Below are 20,550 nucleotides of genomic sequence, written 5' to 3' on the forward strand. Positions count from 1 at the left end.
ACGTGTAGATAGCTTTGGGTAGTATTGACATTTTGACTATTTATTCTTCCAATCCATGAGCATGGAATGTTTTTCCATTTCTTTATATCTTCTTCAATTTCCTTCATAAGCTTTCTATAGTTTTCAGCATACAGATCTTTTACATCTTTGGTTAGATTTATTCCTAGGTATTTTATGCTTCTTGGTGCAATTGTGAATGGGATCCGTTTCTTTGTCTCTCTGTTGCTTCATTATTAGTGTATGAGAATGCAACTGATTTCTGTACACTGATTTTGTATCCTGCAACTTTGCTAAATTCATGTATCAGTTTTAGCAGACTTCTGGTGGAGTCTATCGGATTTTCCTTGTATAATATCATGTCATCTGCAAAAAGTGAAAGCGTAACTTCATCTTTGCCAATTTTGATGCCTTTGATTTCCCTTTGTTGTCTGATTGCTGATGCTAGAACTTCCAACACTATGTTAAACAATAGCGGTGAGAGTGGACATCCCTGTCGTGTTCCTGATCTCAGGGAAAAAGCTCTCAGTTTTTCCCCATTGAGGATGATGTTAGCTGTGGGCTTTTCATAAATGGCTTTGATGATCTTTAAGTATGTTCCTTCTATCCCGACTTTCTCGAGGGTTTTTATTAAGAAAGGTTGCTGAATTTTGTCAAAGGCCTTTTCTGCATCGATTGACAGGATCATATGGTTTTTATCTTTTCTTTTATTAATGTGATGTATCACATTGATTGATTTGCGAATGTTGAACCAGCCCTGCATCCCAGGAATGAATTCCACTTGATCATGGTGAATAATTCTTTTAATATGCTGTTGAATTCGATTTGCTAGTATCTTATTGAGAATTTTTGCATCCATATTCATCAGGGATATTGGCCTATAGTTCTCTTTTTTTTACTGGGTCTCTGTCTGGTTTAGGAATCAAAGTAATACTGGCTTCATAGAATGAGTCTGGAAGTTTTCCTTCCCTTTCTATTTTTTGGAATAGCTTGAGAAGGATAGGTATTATCTCTGCTTTAAACGTCTGGTAGAACTCCCCTGGGAAGCCATCTGGTCCTGGACTCTTATTTGTTGGGAGATTTTTGATAACCGATTCAATTTCTTCGCTGGTTATGTGTCTGTTCAAGCTTTCGATTTCCTCCCGATTGAGTTTTGGAAGCGTGTGGGTGTTTAGGAATTTGTCCATTTCTTCCAGGTTGTCCAGTTTGTTGCCATATAATTTTTCATAGTATTCCCTGATAATTGCTTGTATCTCTGAGGGATTGGTTGTAATAATTCCATTTTCATTCATGATTTTATCTATTTGGGTCCTCTCCCTTTTCTTTTTGAGAAGCCTGGCTAGAGGTTTATCAATTTTGTTTAGTTTTTCAAAAAACCAACTCTTGGTTTCATTGATCTGCTCTACAGTTTTTTTAGATTCTATATTGTTTATTTCTGGTCTGATCTTTATTATTTCTCTTCTTCTGTTGGGTTTAGGCTGTCTTTGCTGTTCTGCTTCTATTTCCTTTAGGTGTGCTGTTAGATTTTGTATTTGGGATTTTTCTTGTTTCTTGAGATAGGCCTGGATTGCAATGTATTTTCCTCTCAGGACTGCCTTCACTGCATCCCGAAGCGTTTGGATTGTTGTATTTTCATTTGTTTCCATATATTTTTTAATTTCTTGTCTAATTTCCTGGTTGACCCATTCATTGTTTAGTAGGGTGTTCTTTAACCTCCATGCTTTTGGAGGTTTTCCAGATGTTTTCCTGTGGTTGATTTCAAGCTTCATAGCATTGTGGTCTGAAAGTATGCATGGTATGATCTCAATCCTTGTCTACTTATGAAGGGCTGTTTTGTGACCCAGTATGTGATCTATCTTGGAGAATGTTCCATGTGCACTCGAGAAGAAAGTATATTCTGTTGCTTTGGGATGCAGAGTTCTAAATATATCCGTCAAGTCCATCTGATCCAATGTAACATTCAGGGCCCTTGTTTCTTTATTGTCTAGATGATCTATCCATTTCTGTAAGTGGAGTGTTAAAGTCCCCTGCAATTACCACATTCTTATCAATAAGGTTGCTTATGTTTGTAATTGTTTTATATATTTGGGGGCTCCCGTATTCGGCACATAGACATTTATAATTGTTAGCTCTTCCTGATGGGTAGACCCTGTAATTATTATATAATGCCCTTCTTCATCTCTTGTTACAGCCTTTAATTTAAAGTCTAGTTTGTCTGATATAAGTATGGCTACGCCAGCTTTCTTTTGGCTTCCAGTAGCATGATAAATAGTTCTCCATCCCCTCACTTTGAATCTGAAGGTGTCCTCAGGTCTAAAATGAGTCTCTTGTAGACAGCAAATAGATGGGTCTTGTTTTTTTTATCCATTCTGATACCCTATGTCTGACTGAACTTTGTTTAAATGCAAGACTGGCCACTGGTCAACCAGAAATTATGGCCTTTGACTTTCCTGTCTGCTTCTGCATCTTCCAGAATTTAGTGTTAGTGACTGACTTCTCTCTCTGCATCTTCTGTCTCTTACCTTCCACCATGCTGTCTTCTTACTATACATTCTCCATGAGCAATAATTAAAGACTATGGTTATAACTCCAAGATCAATATAGCCAGCCCAAACTTCTTGCTTCTGCGGTCACAGGCCATTCAAACATAACAGGTCTCCAACTCACTTTCTCTGTTGAACCTGCTCCGCCCACCACCCCCTTTCCCTTCATCTCTTTCTTAGTAAATCACACACTCATCCACCTACTAACCTCACCAGAAAACCAGAGTAATTGAGTTTTCTTTCTTTCCTTCTTACCCTTCCCCTATCCAAACACCCAGAAGTTCTAGATATAGCCCTCAGAGACATCTATTCTTTCCCCTCCCCGATCTTGTGACTGCATTAAGAATCACCCGTGATTATTCCTTGATTCTCTAAGTGAGTCCCTTTGGTTGGACCCCCCAATGCTTCTCCAGTTCCTTCCCCCACTTTCTGCCGCTACCCTACTCCAGGCCCTGAGCAGCTCTTGTCTGGACGCTGGGGACACCCTCTGGCTTTCCTCTCTGTCACCATCCAACTGCCAGTTTACCTTCTACATAGTTCCAAATTTTTCTAAGAGATGCTCCCTCATTAGTTAAAAAAAAAAAGCATCCTCAGTATATGTATATTGTATATGAATCTCACACACTATTGCCAACTAATATAGTCTGTATATTATAAAATATGCATATAGAAGGATACAATCAGGTTGAAATTAAAACAAAATATACAATTTTTTAAAAATTTTTTAAAATATTTTTGAAAGAGAGAGAGAGCATGAGCAGGGAAGGAGCAGAGAGAGAGAGGGAGACACAGGATCCGAAGCAGGCTCCAGGCTCTGAGCGGCCAGCACAGAGCCCGACACAAGGCTTGAACTCATGAACCGTGAGATCATGACCTGAGCCGAAGTCAGACACTTAACTGAGCCACCCAGCACCCCTACAATTATTTTAAGTAACTAAATTTTATTCTGTTTATTGATAGTTTATGCTTTGTCCAAATAATGAGATTAAATAACTTAAGATCTTGGTTGAACACTCTAGGACTCAGATTCAAAGGTCTGATTAGCTTTTTACTTCTTGGTTTCACTGGCCATCATAGCTGGAAAGGATAGCTCACAAAGGCACAGTATCACTTAGACTTTACAACACGTATTTTAGGCAAGGTTCGTTGTTGACAATGGAGGTTGTAATTCAAATCATTCCATAATTCAAAACAAGGTCTTTGATACCTCTGACCTTTAGCTAAGTTCTTGTCATAACTAATGATACTCTTTTAGCTTCCTTATAATGTAGGTGACCAAGAACTTGTACTGAGAGCAAGAGAGACCTCTCTGCTGCCATTTTCTTATGTTCTATGTGTTTGCATCTGTCTCTCAAAAATAAACTTAAAAAAATATTTAAAAAAAAAAACAGTTGTGCTCTCCTGCCTCCGAGCCTTAATAATTTAACTTTCCCTTATTGTGTTTCTAAGTATATGTTGCTTAGTACTGGTTTTATATGTATTCGGTTGTTATCGCCAGGGAAGGGACTCTGTGGCAAACAGAAAGCCAGTGAGACCAGGCAAGTCACTAGAAACACACAGGAGCACAGAGCAGGACAAGGGCCATGGAGCCCACCTGGCAGATGCCAGTATCTCTTGATGGGAGAACCCGAATTACAGAAGTAAATGCACTTCAGAGCGGCATCAGGCATGACACACAAAAATACAGACCGCACTCCCCACAGCCGGGGAATGTCCCCAGTCCATGTCTCCTAAGACATAAAACTCAATGACTCCCTGTGTCTTCCAGTTGTAGGACCAAGGGTCTAACATGTAACCGGAGGTCCAAGCCCGTTTTGACAAGACTAGGGAAACAGTTAAACACCCTACTCGCTAAGCCACTTAGTAATTCCATGTGGGATTCCAATACACGGAAGCAGCTCCCTGGAGAGACCAGGAGTCACTTGGGGACCAACACTATAAAGGGACTGGCTGGTCACCTAGTAAACTATGACCACACACCAACACAGTGAGCTTTATAGAGATGTAACTCACTAGCTCTACCAGGAGGATGCAGTTGCCGATGATAACTTTCACCGTTGGAGAGAGAGACTCTGACATCAAGTGGCAACGTCTTTAGTATCTGAATTCTTTGAGTAAAGATGGGGGGAGGGAACAGGACAAAAGAGGATGAGGCCATACGAAGGCAGCAGGGGCTGAAACAAGGGCACCTGGGTGGTTCAGTCAGTTAAGCATCCAACTCTTGATTTTGGCTCAGGTCATGATCTCACAGTTTGTGAGATTCAGCCCTGTTGGGATCTGTGCTACGGAATCTGTTTGGGATTCTCTCTCTCTCTCTCTCTCTCTCTCTCATTGCCTCTCCCCTGCTCATTCTCTCTCTCTCAAAATAAATATTTTTAAAAAGGCAGCAGGGGTTGAGACAGAAAAAGGGGCTGCTTCAGCCAGTGTTTCCCTGCCAGTTTCTTTAGAAATGTAGACAGTGTGAGCATGACCTTGTTAGGTTGAGATTTAATCCATGGGACATTAAAGATAAAAGGAACATTATGTAGCAAAAATCTCCCAAGGAGCAGGGTTCAGAACATAGCTTCAGCTCCCTAACTAGATCTTAAATAAGACAGTAACCTCCTGAAGTCCAATCCCTGTCCTTTATTAAACAGGGGTCCCAGGACCTACCTCAGGAATTCTTATAAATAAGACACAGATACCTAACACATGTCAGCATACTTCTGCAAATTTTCTGTTCAGGCAATGTCACTCTGCATTTTGCTTCTTCCTCCTAACTTACGAAGAATTCTTTATGAACATCACCTAGCACTAGAAGACTTAATTTCCACCACAGCTGTCTCCCGTCCTCCAAATGTCTTTTCATCTGTCCTTCCAAATGAAGTTTAGAAAGACAGGATGCTCAGAGCAGTTTCTGGTTGCTTTGGGCTCCCCCTTGTGACAGAACTTGGGAATTGTGGGTGAACCAGTCCCCATTTGAGGCAAATTCGCCTAAACTGAGATGTGTGTGTGTGTGTGTGTGTGTATACACATCTTTGTCACTCTCTCTGTATCTACTTTTAAACTTTTCCCTAAGGAATAATCCGTCTTCTCTAAACTTTGAAGTTAACTTTATTAAGGATACTGGCTAGCAGTTGTATGCTGGAAGTCAGTGGCAGATTGCAAAATTCTGTTTGCAACTTGATCTTTATTTTCACCAACGGGTGCCAGTTGATCAAGATGGATAGTTATCGTAGAGCATGCAGTCATTTCCATAGGACAAAGCACTGCATGTTCCCTGCTTTTCACTGGATTCGCACAATAACCCAGTAGTAAGTCAGCCAGATGTTATCACCACTTTTTTTTTTTTTTTTTAACAAATGAGACCCAGAGAGGGTGAAGGAATCTGCCCCAAACTATACATTAGGGGGACTAAGCCAGAAGTAGAACCCACAACATTTTGTATGGCCATCACGGTTTCGTTGTGGTTTATCAACTCTTGTGTTGGGAGACACTTCCACCATATTCCCGAGCCTCAGACCACACGTAGCTCATTCCCCAAGGACAGACGTGGAGTGGGGTGGCGTTCAGAGACAGCAGACATGCACACTAGCCCACTGTATCAAAGGATCACCAGCATCGAGACATGCAGCTTTACTAGAAATGCTACAATGTCTAGAACGTAACATCGTTTTTCTTTCCTAAGGCCGCCATTGCTGCAACTGTACCATATGTTCCACAGGCCCACGTAAGAAGACATTCCATTTCAAACGGAGACCTCTAATAGTAAAATGACCTGTGTGTTTATGTGTATGTGCTCACACACAGGGGACTGAGCTAGGTCTTAAAACGCAGCCAGCGTGGAAAGGATGGCCATCCCCAGAGGGTCCCAGCCTCGCTTTTTAATTTAGCGCTTCAATACTATCCTCACTTTCTCCATTTTGGTAATAAAGCATCTTGTCCCCACCCCCATCCTGGGAGCAGCAGGCATGAGACACAAGGGTTTTCTTGTTTTCGCCATTTAACAAATTGTTACTGTGTTCCTGCTGTGTACTGTTTTCATTGTAAAATATACATACCATGGAATATACCATCTAACCATTCTAAGAGTGTTATTCAGTCGTGTTAAGTATATTCGCATTGTTGTGCAACGAATCTCTGGAATTTTTTTTTTATTTTTTTTTCAACGTTTTTTATTTCATTTTTGGGACAGAGAGAGACAGAGCATGAACGGGGGAGGGGCAGAGAGAGAGGGAGACACAGAATCGGAAACAGGCTCCAGGCTCTGAGCCATCAGCCCACAGCCCGACGCGGGGCTCGAACTCACGGACTGCGAGATCGTGACCTGAGCTGAAGTCGGACGCTTAACCGACTGCGCCACCCAGGCGCCCCTGGAATTTTTTTTTTAATCAGGCACAACTGAAACTCTACAGCCATTAAACAAACACCCGTTTTCCCTAAACCCTCAGCAACCACTGTCCCACTTTCTGTCCTTATAAATCAGACACCTCTAGGGACCTCATACAGGTGAATTCATACAGTATTTGTCTTTTCAAGTCTGGCTTCTTTCATTTAGCACAATGTCCTCAAGGTTTATCTAGGTTGGATCACGTGTCAGGATTTCATTCTGTTTCAAGGCTGAATAATATTCCGCTGTGTGTATAGATCACATCGCTTATCCATTCAGCCACTGATGGACCTCACGCATGGCATTGGAAAATGTCACAGCTTGGGTTGCTAGGATGACAACAGTCACAGGTACACTCTCTACCTTTCGACATTCAACAAGGAGGCCACTGAAAGCCACTGAATGCCAGGAGAGTAGATGGATGAAAGGGTAGAAATCTTTTTAAAATGTTAGGTGGAGGGCGCCTGGGTGGCTCAGTTGGTTAAGCATCCAACTCTGGGTTTCAACTTATGTCATGATCTCGTGGTTTGTGAGTTTGAGCCCCCCACCCCCACCCCACCCTGGTCAGGCTCTGTGCTGACAGTGCAGAGCCTGCTTGATTCTCTCCCCCACCCCTTTCTCTGCCTCTCCCCTGCTTAATCTTTTTTAGAAAAATAAAAGTTAGGTGAGATCCCAGACTTTAAATCCACTTCCCTAAAGGACAGACCAGACCAGTTCTACTCAAAGCACTGCTGTTAAGCTGCACATCACTCTAAGAGAGAGAATTTCTGGAACTGAAGTCTGCTATCCTGGTCTCTCTCAGCACACTCACTAATTCTGACTCTTTAATGGCAACCACAGATGGGACACCTTAGTTGTACAACTGTGGCCAGAGAGGCTTTACGGGATGGATTTAGGGAGATGACCTCTTTGGAGGTGTGATTACCTACTGAAAGTTTATGCAAAGTCTCAGGACAGACTTCAGTAAAACACGTGGGTTTGGTTTAGTCACAGAACAGCATACACACACACACACACACACACACACACACACACACACACACACACACACACACACACACACACCAGCTTTCTTAGGTCTGAATCGACTACCCAAGTCCTCACATGTGGGAAAATGAAGTGGGAAAATGAAGGCTAACGGCACAGGCCAGTGGTTGCTCTTAAGACCACAGGGGAAGGAGACATTAAAACCAAAAACTGTTTGCTCAGTTTGGGCACTGTTCACTCATTTCTGCCGTCAGCATCTCAAAAGCTACAGTTTTCAGTGTGATCGGTGTTAAAACCACATACGGTCATCACATCGACTATTTACTGAGTGGCCTTGAAAAGTTCAAGCAGGGTTTTCGCTCATCCACCTCGTGTTCATTAATTATGCCTCTGCCTCTTGGCCACACAGATCTTGCTGGGCCAGAAATACAACCATTCTGTTGACTGGTGGTCCTTCGGCGTTCTCCTCTATGAGATGCTGATTGGGCAGTCACCTTTCCACGGGCAAGATGAAGAGGAGCTTTTCCACTCCATCCGCATGGACAATCCCTTTTACCCCCGATGGCTTGAGAAAGAGGCGAAGGATCTTTTGGTGAAGGTAAGAAGTGAAGCCAAGGAGACTCTGTAGAATTAGTATTGGGTATTCTGATCGGTTCTCCCATTCATCTGTAGGTTCTGATTTATACGTGGTAAACAGTAGTCATCTTGAACTCGATTTAAATGGGATTCTCACCATGTATTTCAACTGAGGCACCAGTAGGATGGACGTTAGATACCAAAATGAGAAGATAAACGTTCATGTGCCTGGTTTACATAAGAAATGCCCAGGAACCAGTTCCATGACTCTTGAAACCCTTACTTTGAGAGGAAATTGGCCCACTGACAAGCCCAGTTTGTAGCTTAGAACTCAGCCTTTGGCTTCCCATCATGCCCATTAAGCCTACTCAGGCCAGTTCATCTTCCCCTTCCCACCTGGACAGAATGCACAACTCTGCAGCCAAACACAAACCTCACATCACCCCTAGGCCATAAAACACGGTCTCAGTTGAGAAGGTAAAACTGTTCAGCCCGTGAAAGAAGTCAGCAAGTCAACCAGATCTCTAAAGCCAAGACTTCTAATCCCTCTTCTCCGGTCAGATTCAGGGCTGGTGGCCACTCACTTTGGGAGAAGGGAATGTGGTCATGTTGTGGCCAACTGTGTCCTGTTCTCTTCCTCTCCAGCTCTTGGGTCTCTGCTGCAGACCAGACCAGGTTAAAAGCAGGGAGAGGACAGAGGAGTAAGAAGGAGAAACCGGTGTTCTTTTATGGCTGGGTGGCTTCATGCTTGGAGTCCGGTGGTTTGTGAAAGCCAGAACTTCTGTGAGACATTCCAGTAGGTCTTTTGGAAGGAAGAACTGGTCACCGGGGATGTTTTTGGCCAAAGCCCTTGACACACAGGCCATTTGTTCAGTCCGTTCCCTGGCCCAGATACTATACCAAACTCCATTTCACAGCATTCCATCTCACAGAGACCCTCACTGCTCACTGCCTGAGAGGGCCCCTTCAGCAGTATTTAAAATGCTGCAGATCACATCCCCCTCCCATGTCCACTGGAAACACTGATGCATCTTTCACCCTGTAACTCAGAATTCAGACTGTCACCATCCCTGCAGAATTCGCCTTCAAAGCAAGACTCACACCCCAGTCCACGACGGTCCAGGCTCAGGGGAGAACTGAGTGTGTTACAGATGGAAACCGGGCTCTAAGAATCACTTGCCATGAACCAGGAGCTCCCAGGGAAAGCCAATGGAGAGACCTAAGCAGCACCTGAGAGCCATCATTAAAGATTGGGGTTATAGGCAGAGTCCTGGTTTCCCTCTGTTGAGGACGCAAATTAACACCCACAGTGTGAGTACAAAAAATAAGTCACGGTAGTGCAACGTGCTCTTACATATAATAACAACGACCAGCACTCACTGAGCTGTCCCAGCAACTGTTTGGATCAAGGAGATACACCGAGGTGATCAGGAAGTGAGCAAATCTAAAAGAAGTGGACCAAGAGCACAGGTGTTTTGAATTTGGGCGTCTCCTATCTCAGCTGGCTTTAAAAATCATTTAGGAAAATAATTTTCAGTCTTGCTGTCTTTATATTGAAAAGGGGGAGCAAAGAGTAAGACCTTTCAACATTAGAAGCTCTCGGTGGATTTTAAGGGTTTTTTTTTTTTTAACATTTATTTATTTTTGAGAGAGAGAGAGCGTGAGCAGGGGAGGGGCAGAGACAGAGGGAGACACAGAATCTGAAGCAGGCTCCAGGCTCTGAGCTGTCGGCACAGAGCCCAACGCGGGGCTTGAACCCACAAACCGTGAGATCATGACTCGAGCCGACGTTGGACGCTTAACTGACTGAGCCACCCAGGCACCCCAGTGGATTTTCGGCACAGAGCCCAACGCGGGGCTTGAACCCACAAACCGTGAGATCATGACTCGAGCCGACGTTGGACGCTTAACTGACTGAGCCACCCAGGCACCCCAGTGGATTTTAAATCTAAAAACAATTACCAGGCCCATCTTGTTTCACAAGTCTACTTTTTACTCATGAACTACCTGGACTTAAAGGGCACCCACTTCTCCTGCTCTAATACGACCGGCAACTTGTCCAGAGTCTGAGATGCTGAGGCAACTCTGCAGCCCTCCCTCAGGAGTCCAGTGCGGAGAGAGCCCCCCCAGGACACCCCACCCAAGGCTGATGGCATTGCAAGTCTGAGCCACTTCAACTCAGCTTTCTGTTTCTGTTATCCAAAGAAACCACAAACCTAGAAAACTCTCGGAATGACCCATTAAACACACTTTCAATGACTGAACAACACACCTATAAAATGAAAGCTGATTTCAAAATTAACCAATTAAGAAGATGACAACAGTAAAAATTATCAGGATTGGGATGGAAGCAGTGTTGCTTTACGCAAAGGCAAGTTGAGACATTATTACAGTTGCTGCATGGGTTTTACACGGACTGGACACGTGGGCTCAAGGTGAGGTATGATTAGTTGGCTCCAGCTGCTGTAACAAAATATCACAGACTGAGGGGCTCACCCAACAAATTTACTTACAGTTCCGGAGGCTGGGAGTCCAAAGGCAAGGTCCAGCAAGGTCGGTTTCTGGCGAAGGCTTTCTTCCTGCCTTGCAGACAGGTGCCTCCTTGCCGCATCTTCACTCACACACGGGCGAAGAGCTCTCTGCTGTTTCCTCTTATAAGGACTCTCATCCTATTGGATCGGGCTCCCACCCACATGACCTCATTTAACCGTAATTACTTGTTTCCTGCAAGTTCACTCGCATGGGGGGTAGGGCTTCGATGTGTGACTTTTGAGGGGACATGCTTCAGTCTCGTAGTGTGGGGGTGCACTGAAAAGGCCTGGGCCAACGAAACCCCCCAGAAGGGAATAAGGAAACAGCTCGGGGGCTGCCTGGAGGCAATCCACCTTTACCCCTTGATGTTCCGTGAAAGCTCAACCAGCTATGCTTCCAAACCCAGTGCCGCCTCGGGATGTGGGGGGGCTCACGGCCAGGAGGGAGGGTGAAGGAGTCACGGGGCCAGGTGGAGTTCATCAGAAGTTAATGCTGGAAGTGACGGTTTTTCACAGGAGAGAAAGACGGTGTGGGAAGAAGGATCAGTTCCAGGTAGAGAGGAAAGATGACAAGTCACATACAAGGAATATTACTCAGCAAGAAAAAGGAAGGAACGGTTATCGATCTACAAAACAACCTGGGTGGATCGCAAGGGTGTTGTGCGGAGTGAAAAAAGGCCAGTCTCCAAGGGTCACATACTGTGAGTCCACTTGTGTAACCTTCTCCAAAGGGCAGTGTGGAGATGGAAATCAGATTAGTGGCAGTGGGGGCTGGGGAGAGTGGAGGCAGGACAGCGACTGTAGAGGGGGATCCCAAGGGACAGCTTTGTGTTGACGGGACGGATCTGTGTGCACGGTGGTTACCCAAATCTACGCATGGGATAAAATGACAGAGAACTAGACACACACATTGTATCAATGCTGGCCTCCTGCTTTTGGTGTCGTTCTCTAATTATAAAAGACGTAGGCATTAGGGGAAGCTAGGTGACAGGGACACAGGACACCTGTACTAGCTTTTAACATCCTGTGAATTGATATGTATGGACTGAATGTGCCGGCCCCAAATCCTATGTTGAAGCCGTAACCCCCAAAATGATGAGGCCTTTGGGACATAATGAGGCAGAGATGACATAATCGGGGTGGGGTCACCACAGTGGACGAGTGCCCTTATAAAAAGAGGAAGAGAGAGCTATCCCCCCCCTCCAAGTGCATGCACCAGAGGAAGGCCATGTGAGGACACAGCAAGAAGGCGGCCACCTACACGCCAAAAAGAGGGTCCTCGCCAGAAAGTGCCCACACAGGCACCTTGATCTTGGACTTCCAGACTCCAGAACTGTGAAAAATAAATGTCTGTTGTTTAAGACACCACTCAGTCCGTGTCATTTTGTTATAGCAGCCCAAGAAGACTAAGGCGCTGTGATTGTTTCAAAATAAAAAGTTTAAGAACAAAACACAGTGTAAGGGTTAATGCCAGCAAACGCCAAAACCAAAATCATGTGCACTTTCAATAGCGGGAAAAAGATTTGCTAGAAGAACAGAAAATAAATCTGGCTGAACAGAGCAGAAACCAAGACAAGCAAGAATAAAAAGTGGGAGAGAGTGGGACTCATTGGCGAAAGAGGTCTTAAGTCCACGTGGAGGAGACCGGGCTTATCCTTTCCCAGAGGTGTTGGTAAAAATTCCATCTCCTTGCCCCACAAGGAAGGTAGTCCTCTGCCATGTTCTAGAAGGAAGGCTGATAAAAATTAGTTTCCTCATGCAATTTGCTGACAAGAACATGGCTTCTAGTTTCATCTCTCCTCCCGGTTTGCTCTATAACTTTGGTCCCACTGCCCCCCTCATCCTTGAGTTCCGTTTTCTACAAAAATCAAAGGTAGCATCATTTCTGAGAAACTTCCTGTAGAGAATTATAATGTAAAACCCAGAAGTAATGAGTCCTCTAAAAAAAAAAAAAAAAAAAAAAAAAAAAGGAATCTGTTACAGCAGCTGCATCAATATCACTCTCTGTTCCCTTTAGTCCTCACAGCACATAGATGCAGGTAGTGTACTGAACAACTGTGCACAAGAGGCTGTGCTGCATCATGAATTGCAACTGGGACACCGCTGTTCAGTTGAGTCTTGAAAAGAAACACCCCTTTCTCCCTCATGTATTCATCCAGGATGTCCCGTCCATTTGTTTGGAAACGGGCGGAAAACGAAAGATCCCAAACAGAAGCACCTCTCCCTTCTGTAGAAAGATATATCTGCGCAGGGAATGAAGAGGGGAGAAGACCCCTCTCCAGGGACAGGGGCTAAGCGCTGGTGGCCCTCCTCAGCCGCCCAGCACGGCTCCCCAGCCCAGACAGTCGAGTAAATTCAAACAAACGACAGCTGCATCCTGGCCATTCGTGTACGAGGTGTGCTGTTTCCTGTTAATGTAAACCGCCCTCTGACAGCTTCTATGAACAAAAGCAAGTCTTTCTTCATGAACACGGAGTCCCTTGGTGCAGCTTCTCCAGCACAGAGCCGATGGCCTCCCGCAAGGTCACCAGACCTGGAAGGGGGGGGGGCGTGCTTTGATGCAGGGGACAGAAGACAGTAACTCACTCTTGTGCAGGACGGGAAAGAAATCTGAGTCTCAAACATAAGGTCATGTTATATTCTCATTACATATTTTATCTTTGAAAGTATATTTTTTTAAATTTCACAGGTACATGGGTCAGTCTCAGAAGGCTCTGTCAGGATGCTCTAGGTACAAACGACACATGGTCCTGGAAAAATCCAACAGGAAACAGCATGGTCTGCACTTGGCATAGGGCAATTACTCCTCACTGTATTCAGTAAAGCCTTTCATTATAACTATGTGAGCTAGAGACACTCCCACCTTCTCTCTCATCTTGTTTCATGAAAACGTCCTTAAAAAGTAGGGGCCAGTTAAGGTGTGATGATCGTTTCCAGGCAAGTCACTTACTCCCTCTGCTTCTAAAGAATCAGTCTGCTTTTCCATCTGTTGGCCTACATTGGTGTTCGAGTCTACAGAAGAAAAATTTTACTGTGAATTTGGTGCCTTTTCTATGTGCCGTTATATATGCTGAAGACAAGATTCTGGCAGAAGGTGAGGACTGAAGATCTATGGTCTGCATGTAATAAAGTAGAAAGACAACTTGCTCACTTATTTAACAAACATTTATCGTGCATCTACTTTGTGCACAGCACTGTGCTAGGTTCTGTAAGAAAGAGAAACATAAGTGGTGTTTGCCCTCCATAGCTTACACTCTACTAAAAAAAAAAAAATACTCTTAAAAATACTCTTGGGGCAACCGGGTGGCTCAGTCAGTTGAGCATCTGACTTTGGCTCAGGTCATGATCTCATTCGTTCCTGAGTTCGAGCCCCGCATCAGGCTCTGTGCTGACAGCTCAGAGCCTGGAACCTGCTTTGAATTCTGTGTCTCCCTCTCTCTGCCTCTCTCTCTCTCTCGCTTTCTCTCTGTCTCTCTCTCTCAAAAATAAAAACGTTAACAAAATACTATTAAAAATGATAGACAGATACCTTCTTTAATGGAGGGAAGATATTCAGATGTCCTATGGAGCCCAGAGGAGAGACTAAAGAGGCTGTTTATAATTTGGGCTCTACCCCTGGCCAGACCTGTGATCTTGAGCAAGTTATTTAGCTACTCTGAGCCCCCGTGTCCTTAAATGATGATCGGGACAGTGATCTCTGCTTTTAGAATCTGTCTTCAAAGTCAGCCCAATACGGCGGAGGCATTTGGCACTACTCCTGACTCTCAACGCTGGTTGGAATAAGTCACGGAACCAACCATATGACAATGAATATGAGTTGAAGGGCAGGGAGGGCTCACCAGGAGTTGAGGGAGTCAAAGAAAGCTTCACAAAGAAGAAGGAGCATAAGCTGAACCCTGAGTGATGGGCTGGGATTGAAAGCTGAGGTGAAGGAAATGGCAAAATGTGGGGAGACGTATCTCCTCACGAGATGGAGATGTCCATAGCAAAGGACAGAGGTGGGAAAGGCAGGTGGCGTATTCAGTGAGTAGACACGTCTGGACAGAAGAGAGGGTTACAGTGGGGACAGAAGGATGTGTGTCTGCAGAGGCCACAGAGAGCCTGGGATGACCAGCCAGGCTCAGAGGATGTTAGGACTCACCAGGGCATAGAGATGACCTTGCCTCACCCTGAATTCTCCAGGGGAGGAAATGGAGACTCGGAAAACTTGCACAAGGCCACGTGGGTAGGAAGTCTCTTGGGTGACAGCCTCATGTTAGTGGTTTTCTAACAGAGCTTTGGAACATCAGGTTTCCATCGAGAGACCTCAGCCTCCACCATATGGTAAAGTGGGACAGCTGACCGTGTGGCTGCACTAGCCGGTTACATGGGTATTCCACCTGGACTTTTAAAAAGATTATCCTGATTTTTAAAAAGAAGAAAAAAATCTCCACTTCGCTACAGCACGTTGTGTTTTTTTTTCTTCTTTTGGTTTTGGGTTTTTTGGGGGGCCTTTCGGTAGAGCCTTTGAAGATTTTCAAGTAGGAAGGTAACATAAGTAAGGCAGTGTTTGGAAACACATAGACTGGCTATTCTTACAAGAGATAAAAGCAAGAGATCTCTGTAATTTAGTTGTTACCGGAGGTCCGGTCCTGCCAGAGCCTCGTGGAATATCCCTGTTTCAGAGACCCCACGGTGTCCTTATGAACACCCTACAGCTAGAAGTTACTCTATAAACAAACATCAAGCTGCGGGATAAAAAAGGCGTAACTACTTCAGGCACTTGGGACCCGTGACTCCCCAGGTCTCGTGTTTGGACTCTCCTATTCCATACTGCCCTTGACCCGTTGTGTTGGAGTTTGAAGAGTTTCCAAGCTCCTTTCCTGTCCTGGCCAAGGTTCAGCGTGACCTCATAGTAACAGGAGAAGGAACAGTGCAAAGAAGAAAATATATCTGTAACAGACCAGAGGTCATTAAAGAGGATTTGAATTAAGTATTACTTTACCAGCGGGTTTGCAGGAAGCAGAAATGATTCTCACTACTCAGACGCCTTATCCAAAGCTGACCGTCAGGGACTAGTTTATAGGATATCATCAAAGCAACACTGTTATCCTTTGAAGGCAGCTTTGTAGGAAATCAAAGTCAATTAATGGGCGGTCAACCCAGCAACAAATAAATTGATCACTTATTCTCTGTTGTTGGGTTTTACAGACCACGAATCACTGCATACATGTGTGTGCGCATGTGTGTGCGTGTGTGTGCATGCATGTGTGTGTGTGCGTGTGTGTGTGTGTGTGTGTGTGTGTGTGTGTGTGTGTGATTTCATCTCACGCACAGAACCGCCCTGCGGGAAGGATACTTCATTCACTTTTCAGGGGACGACACAGACTCAGACTCCTGCAACTTGCCAGAGGTCCCGTAAATAATACAAGGCAAAGCTGATTTCAAAACCGGTCTATATCACTCAAGAGACTGCATTTCTAGGGCCAGGAGCAAGGGAGCAAAAACCCAGACCCTGGAATATTCAGAAGGCTCATTTGAGGGAGAGTGCTGTCACCAGTTTGGAGACAACAGTTGATACTCGAGAGTGGAAAAATCGGGTTAGAAAAGCCTCAAAAAGCAGTCTTTACCTCATGACTTGCGCCTCACACACTATGAAATGCAGCCTCGTCTGAGGCTAACCGGCTGGTCCCCTGGGAAGTAACTGTTTTCTTTCTGCCGCTTCTCAGCTCTTCGTGAGGGAACCTGAAAAGAGACTAGGAGTGAGGGGAGACATCCGCCAGCATCCTTTGTTCCGGGAGATCAACTGGGAAGAGCTTGAAAGGAAGGAGATTGACCCACCGTTCCGGCCTAAAGTGGTAAGGACCCTCCCAGGACCATTTGGTTCCAGCTTGGCTCCTGGGCTGCCTGCCTGCCCCTCACCCCTGCTTGAGCCCCTACCTTCCCTCCGGGGTGCAGTTCTTGGAGGAAAGTGCTTCTTTAACCATAATTCAGGTTACCTGGCTGGGAGTGGGGGGGATGGAGTGCGGGGGGGATGTTACTCTTGTTTTGCAATATCTAACCTGTGCGATGAAAACGTACCTGCATGAAAAATGAATTGCTGGGTGCATGCCTCAGACGTAACCTGCATGTGCCAGGTGGCTCTCTGATGAGATACGGTGCTTTTGCACAGGATGCATCCGTGCCCCATGGTCACAGATTCTGTGACCCAAATGTGTATGCGGGGGATCTTGCAACCCTCTTTTCCATGGCTATTTATTAAAGTTTGCCTGACGTTTGCAACTGGTTCATGTTAACTATATTCCCTAACGGCAATAGTTCAGTGTTACTTGGTTTAAGGAAAAAGTACATTGGGGCTGAGGAAGAGACAAGTCTCTAAATTCCCAGGTGTTTGCTCACTAGTGAAAGTCACTAACCTCCATGAGAAAAGGCACAATGACCTGTCCATGTGCAGAACCACCATAAAGCGAAGACAGAGTAAAGAAGGGACGCCCCAGGGGGCTCAGTGGGTTAAGTGTCTGACTCTCGATTACGGCTCAGGTCATGATTTCATGGTTCATGAGATCGAGCCCCGTGTGAAGCCCCAGGTCAGGCTCTGCACTGACAGCTCGGACCCTGCTTGGGATTCTCTCTCTCCCTCTCTGCCCCTCCCCCACTCACATGCACGCACACGCTCTAAAAATAAGTGAATAAACTTACAAAAAAGTAAAGTGCAGTTAAAATGAAAAAGCTCGGCAGACGGATGTTGGTAAGTGTGACTGCACACAGCCACTGAACCGGACTCCTAAAAATCGTTCAGATGGTCACTTTGAGGTTAGGTATATTTTACTACGGTTTTTACAATAAATAGTTTTTGGGTTTTTTTTTTTTAATTTTTTTAATGTTTGTTTGTTTTTGAGAGAGAGAGAGAGAGTGTGTGAGCAGGGGAGGGGCAGACAGGGAGGGAGACACAGAATCTGAAGCAGGCTCCAGGCTCTGAGGTGTCAGCATAGAGCCCGATGCGGGGCTGAACCCACGAGAACATGACCTGAGCCAAAGCTGGATCTCAACCGACTGAGCCACTCAGGCGCCCCAGCACTTTGCCTGGCTTTTACCAGTGGTGACATTTTGCCAAGATATGAGTGTTTTGTTTTGTTTTAATTTTTAAATGTTTTTATTTGCTTGTGAGAGGAAGTGGGGGAGGGACAGAGAGAGGGAGACCCAGAATCCGAAGCAGGCTCCAGGCTCCGAGCTGTCGGCACAGATTCCGACACGGGGCCCGCACCCACGAACCGTGAGATCATGACCTGAGCCAAAGTGGGATGTGTGACCACCTCAGCCACCCAGGCGCCCCTCAAAAAATAGTTGTTTTAAAGGGTAAGGCAAACGGTAGAAATGCCAGCTTTACCCGTCCCTGGTCAGTATGGATATAAACCATCTCTACCGTCTCTCCTGCATGGAAATGGCACAGGCTCGTGGATCCCGAAGCAGAGTGCCTCGCTCTAGAAAACAGCCACTGCTGTTCCTCAGGAGGGGGGAGGACGAAGTGAGTGTGTTCCTAGGACACAACATTGTCCCAAGCTCTGGGGACGCGCTAAGGGTTCCACAGGCTGGTCTGTAGCACTTACTATTTGGACCAGCACCATCCCTAATACGTGGGTTAATAATTTGTGATAAAATGATTTTTTTTTACCTAGTTTCGCTCATCAGAACAATGTAACTCATGCCTCAACTTTCACAGTACATTACAATTGACTTGATAGTGTCCATCTAAAAATCAGACTTTTGATCTACACTTTCCCTACAGGACAGTTCTGCCAGTAGGAAGGAATTTCCCTGACCTGTTGTCCAAGCAGCTATTTGTAGGCAGAGGCCACAGGCCATTGGCTTCACCAGCCCAGGGGCCCCCTTGAGGGGAGGGAGAGTCTCTGACTTTTAGTTATGCTCATATATATAAGGGTGACTTTTGATCATCTTAAAAAAAAACTGAACTATACACCATACTAAGCAGTGTTTATAAATAGGTGTTTGTTTTTACATTTTTTTTGGTCTCATGGGCACCAGTGAGCTAGGTGGCTCGAGGGGAGTTTGTCCCCATCCATCTATGGAAGACGGTCCAAGATGCTTAATGATAAAATGAACATGGGTGGAGAAGCCAGCAGTAGTGAAGGATATTGATGTAAGAATAGGAATATATAATCTGTAAAACTCCTTGCCTCCACTCCCATCCTCCACCCCTCCCCTCTTCCCCCTCAGTTACCCCCTAAAAACTAAAAGGATACAGGTCACATCTGGCCCCGCCTCTTTTTCAGAAGTGGCCAATCCTGTTTCAGGTAAACTATTAACCAGAATCATTAGACCCTACTTGGATGTATATAATGAAATTCCTTTACATGAATCTAAGTGTACTATTGACAAGCTAATGCCTCGGGGTCTTAGGAATGTTCCATGAATCCACCTATGACCATCTATGAGTGTTACTTCAGTTCATCTGCAATGCGGATAGCATGCAGTGTCATGTACACATGACAGCCTAGATAACAAAAAGAAAGGTAATTAATGCAGTGGCTGATTTTCTTCCTTTTGTTCCTCCCTCCCTCGAACTCTGACCAAGAAATCACCGTATGACTGCAGCAATTTCGACAAAGAGTTCTTAAATGAGAAGCCCCGGCTATCATTTGCTGACAGAACCCTCATCAACAGTATGGACCAGAATATGTTCAGAAACTTTTCCTTCATCAACCCAGGGATGGAGAGGTTGATATCCTGAACCACTTCCCCTGACACATGAGGGACTTTGCCTTCTCTCTGCGAACTGGTTCAAGTGACACTCCTTGGATTCCTTTTCACCTTGGAAAAGAAAAGAAACACTCAATAACACCGGCTAAGACCTTCGAGCTCCCCACTGACTCTGCATCTGCAGCAGAACCCAGCTCCACTCATTACAACGCCCTTTGGTGTCTCTCCTGTCCTCTCCTGCGGCCACCCCTGATGTTAGGTCACCACTAACCATAGTTATTTACTGGCACGAGGGTTCTCCTCCACACTGTGAAAGATCTGAAAACTTAACGCTGCCCTAAACTGTGGCTCTTCACGTGGGCACCAACGGCTGATCGGTCAAATACTTGATGACGGAAGGGGGCACAGTAAGCACGGGCTTCTGGAGACCGAAACAGCGCGTCGCCTGGTGGGAAAGCAGGCTTCATTCCGCCACAGACAAGTAGCCAGTGACCTGTTTTATTCTGTTCACGTCTGGGGAAGTGTAAATGGTGATGGGGGAAGCCCTGGGTAGGTTTTTATGGGAATTCTTCACAATAAACATCGCTTGTAACTTGAGATTTACAAATCCATTCATTCTGATTAGCCATGGCATTCTTGGGAAAGAGGAAGACGGAAAGTGAAAAGAGATCATGTCGCTGAGGTGGAGGGTTTAATAAAACACCTACTCTGGCTATCTTATCAACATAGATATTACACTTAGAGTCCAACAAAGATAGACTCATCTACTCCTGCCAGTGGAACCACCCCATCCACCCACTCTCAGCTGATTTCAATATCGTGGAAGCCACTCACTACAATCCTTTTCACG

The 20,550-nt window shown here is 45.2% G+C and overlaps 1 protein-coding gene across 3 annotated transcripts in view; it reads left to right on the top strand.

Annotated features, from left to right (window-relative positions):
- Window positions 1–20,297, top strand: part of PRKCQ (protein kinase C theta) — a 192,892-nt gene extending 172,595 nt beyond the window's left edge. For all 3 annotated transcript variants that reach the window (XM_025930476.2, XM_086715011.1, XM_086715012.1), the window contains 3 exons: window positions 8,306–8,494; window positions 16,712–16,840; window positions 19,576–20,297. In XM_025930476.2, coding sequence (XP_025786261.1) covers window positions 8,306–8,494; window positions 16,712–16,840; window positions 19,576–19,731 — 474 coding nt within the window. In that variant the 3' untranslated portion in view covers window positions 19,732–20,297. The remainder of the gene's footprint in view (window positions 1–8,305; window positions 8,495–16,711; window positions 16,841–19,575) is intronic.
- The last annotated feature ends 253 nt before the right edge of the window (window positions 20,298–20,550 follow it).

This window comes from Puma concolor, chromosome B4 (assembly GCF_028749965.1).
Source record: "Puma concolor isolate L17-30 chromosome B4, mPumCon1.1.hap2, whole genome shotgun sequence".
NCBI classification, from domain to species: Eukaryota; Metazoa; Chordata; class Mammalia; order Carnivora; family Felidae; genus Puma; species Puma concolor.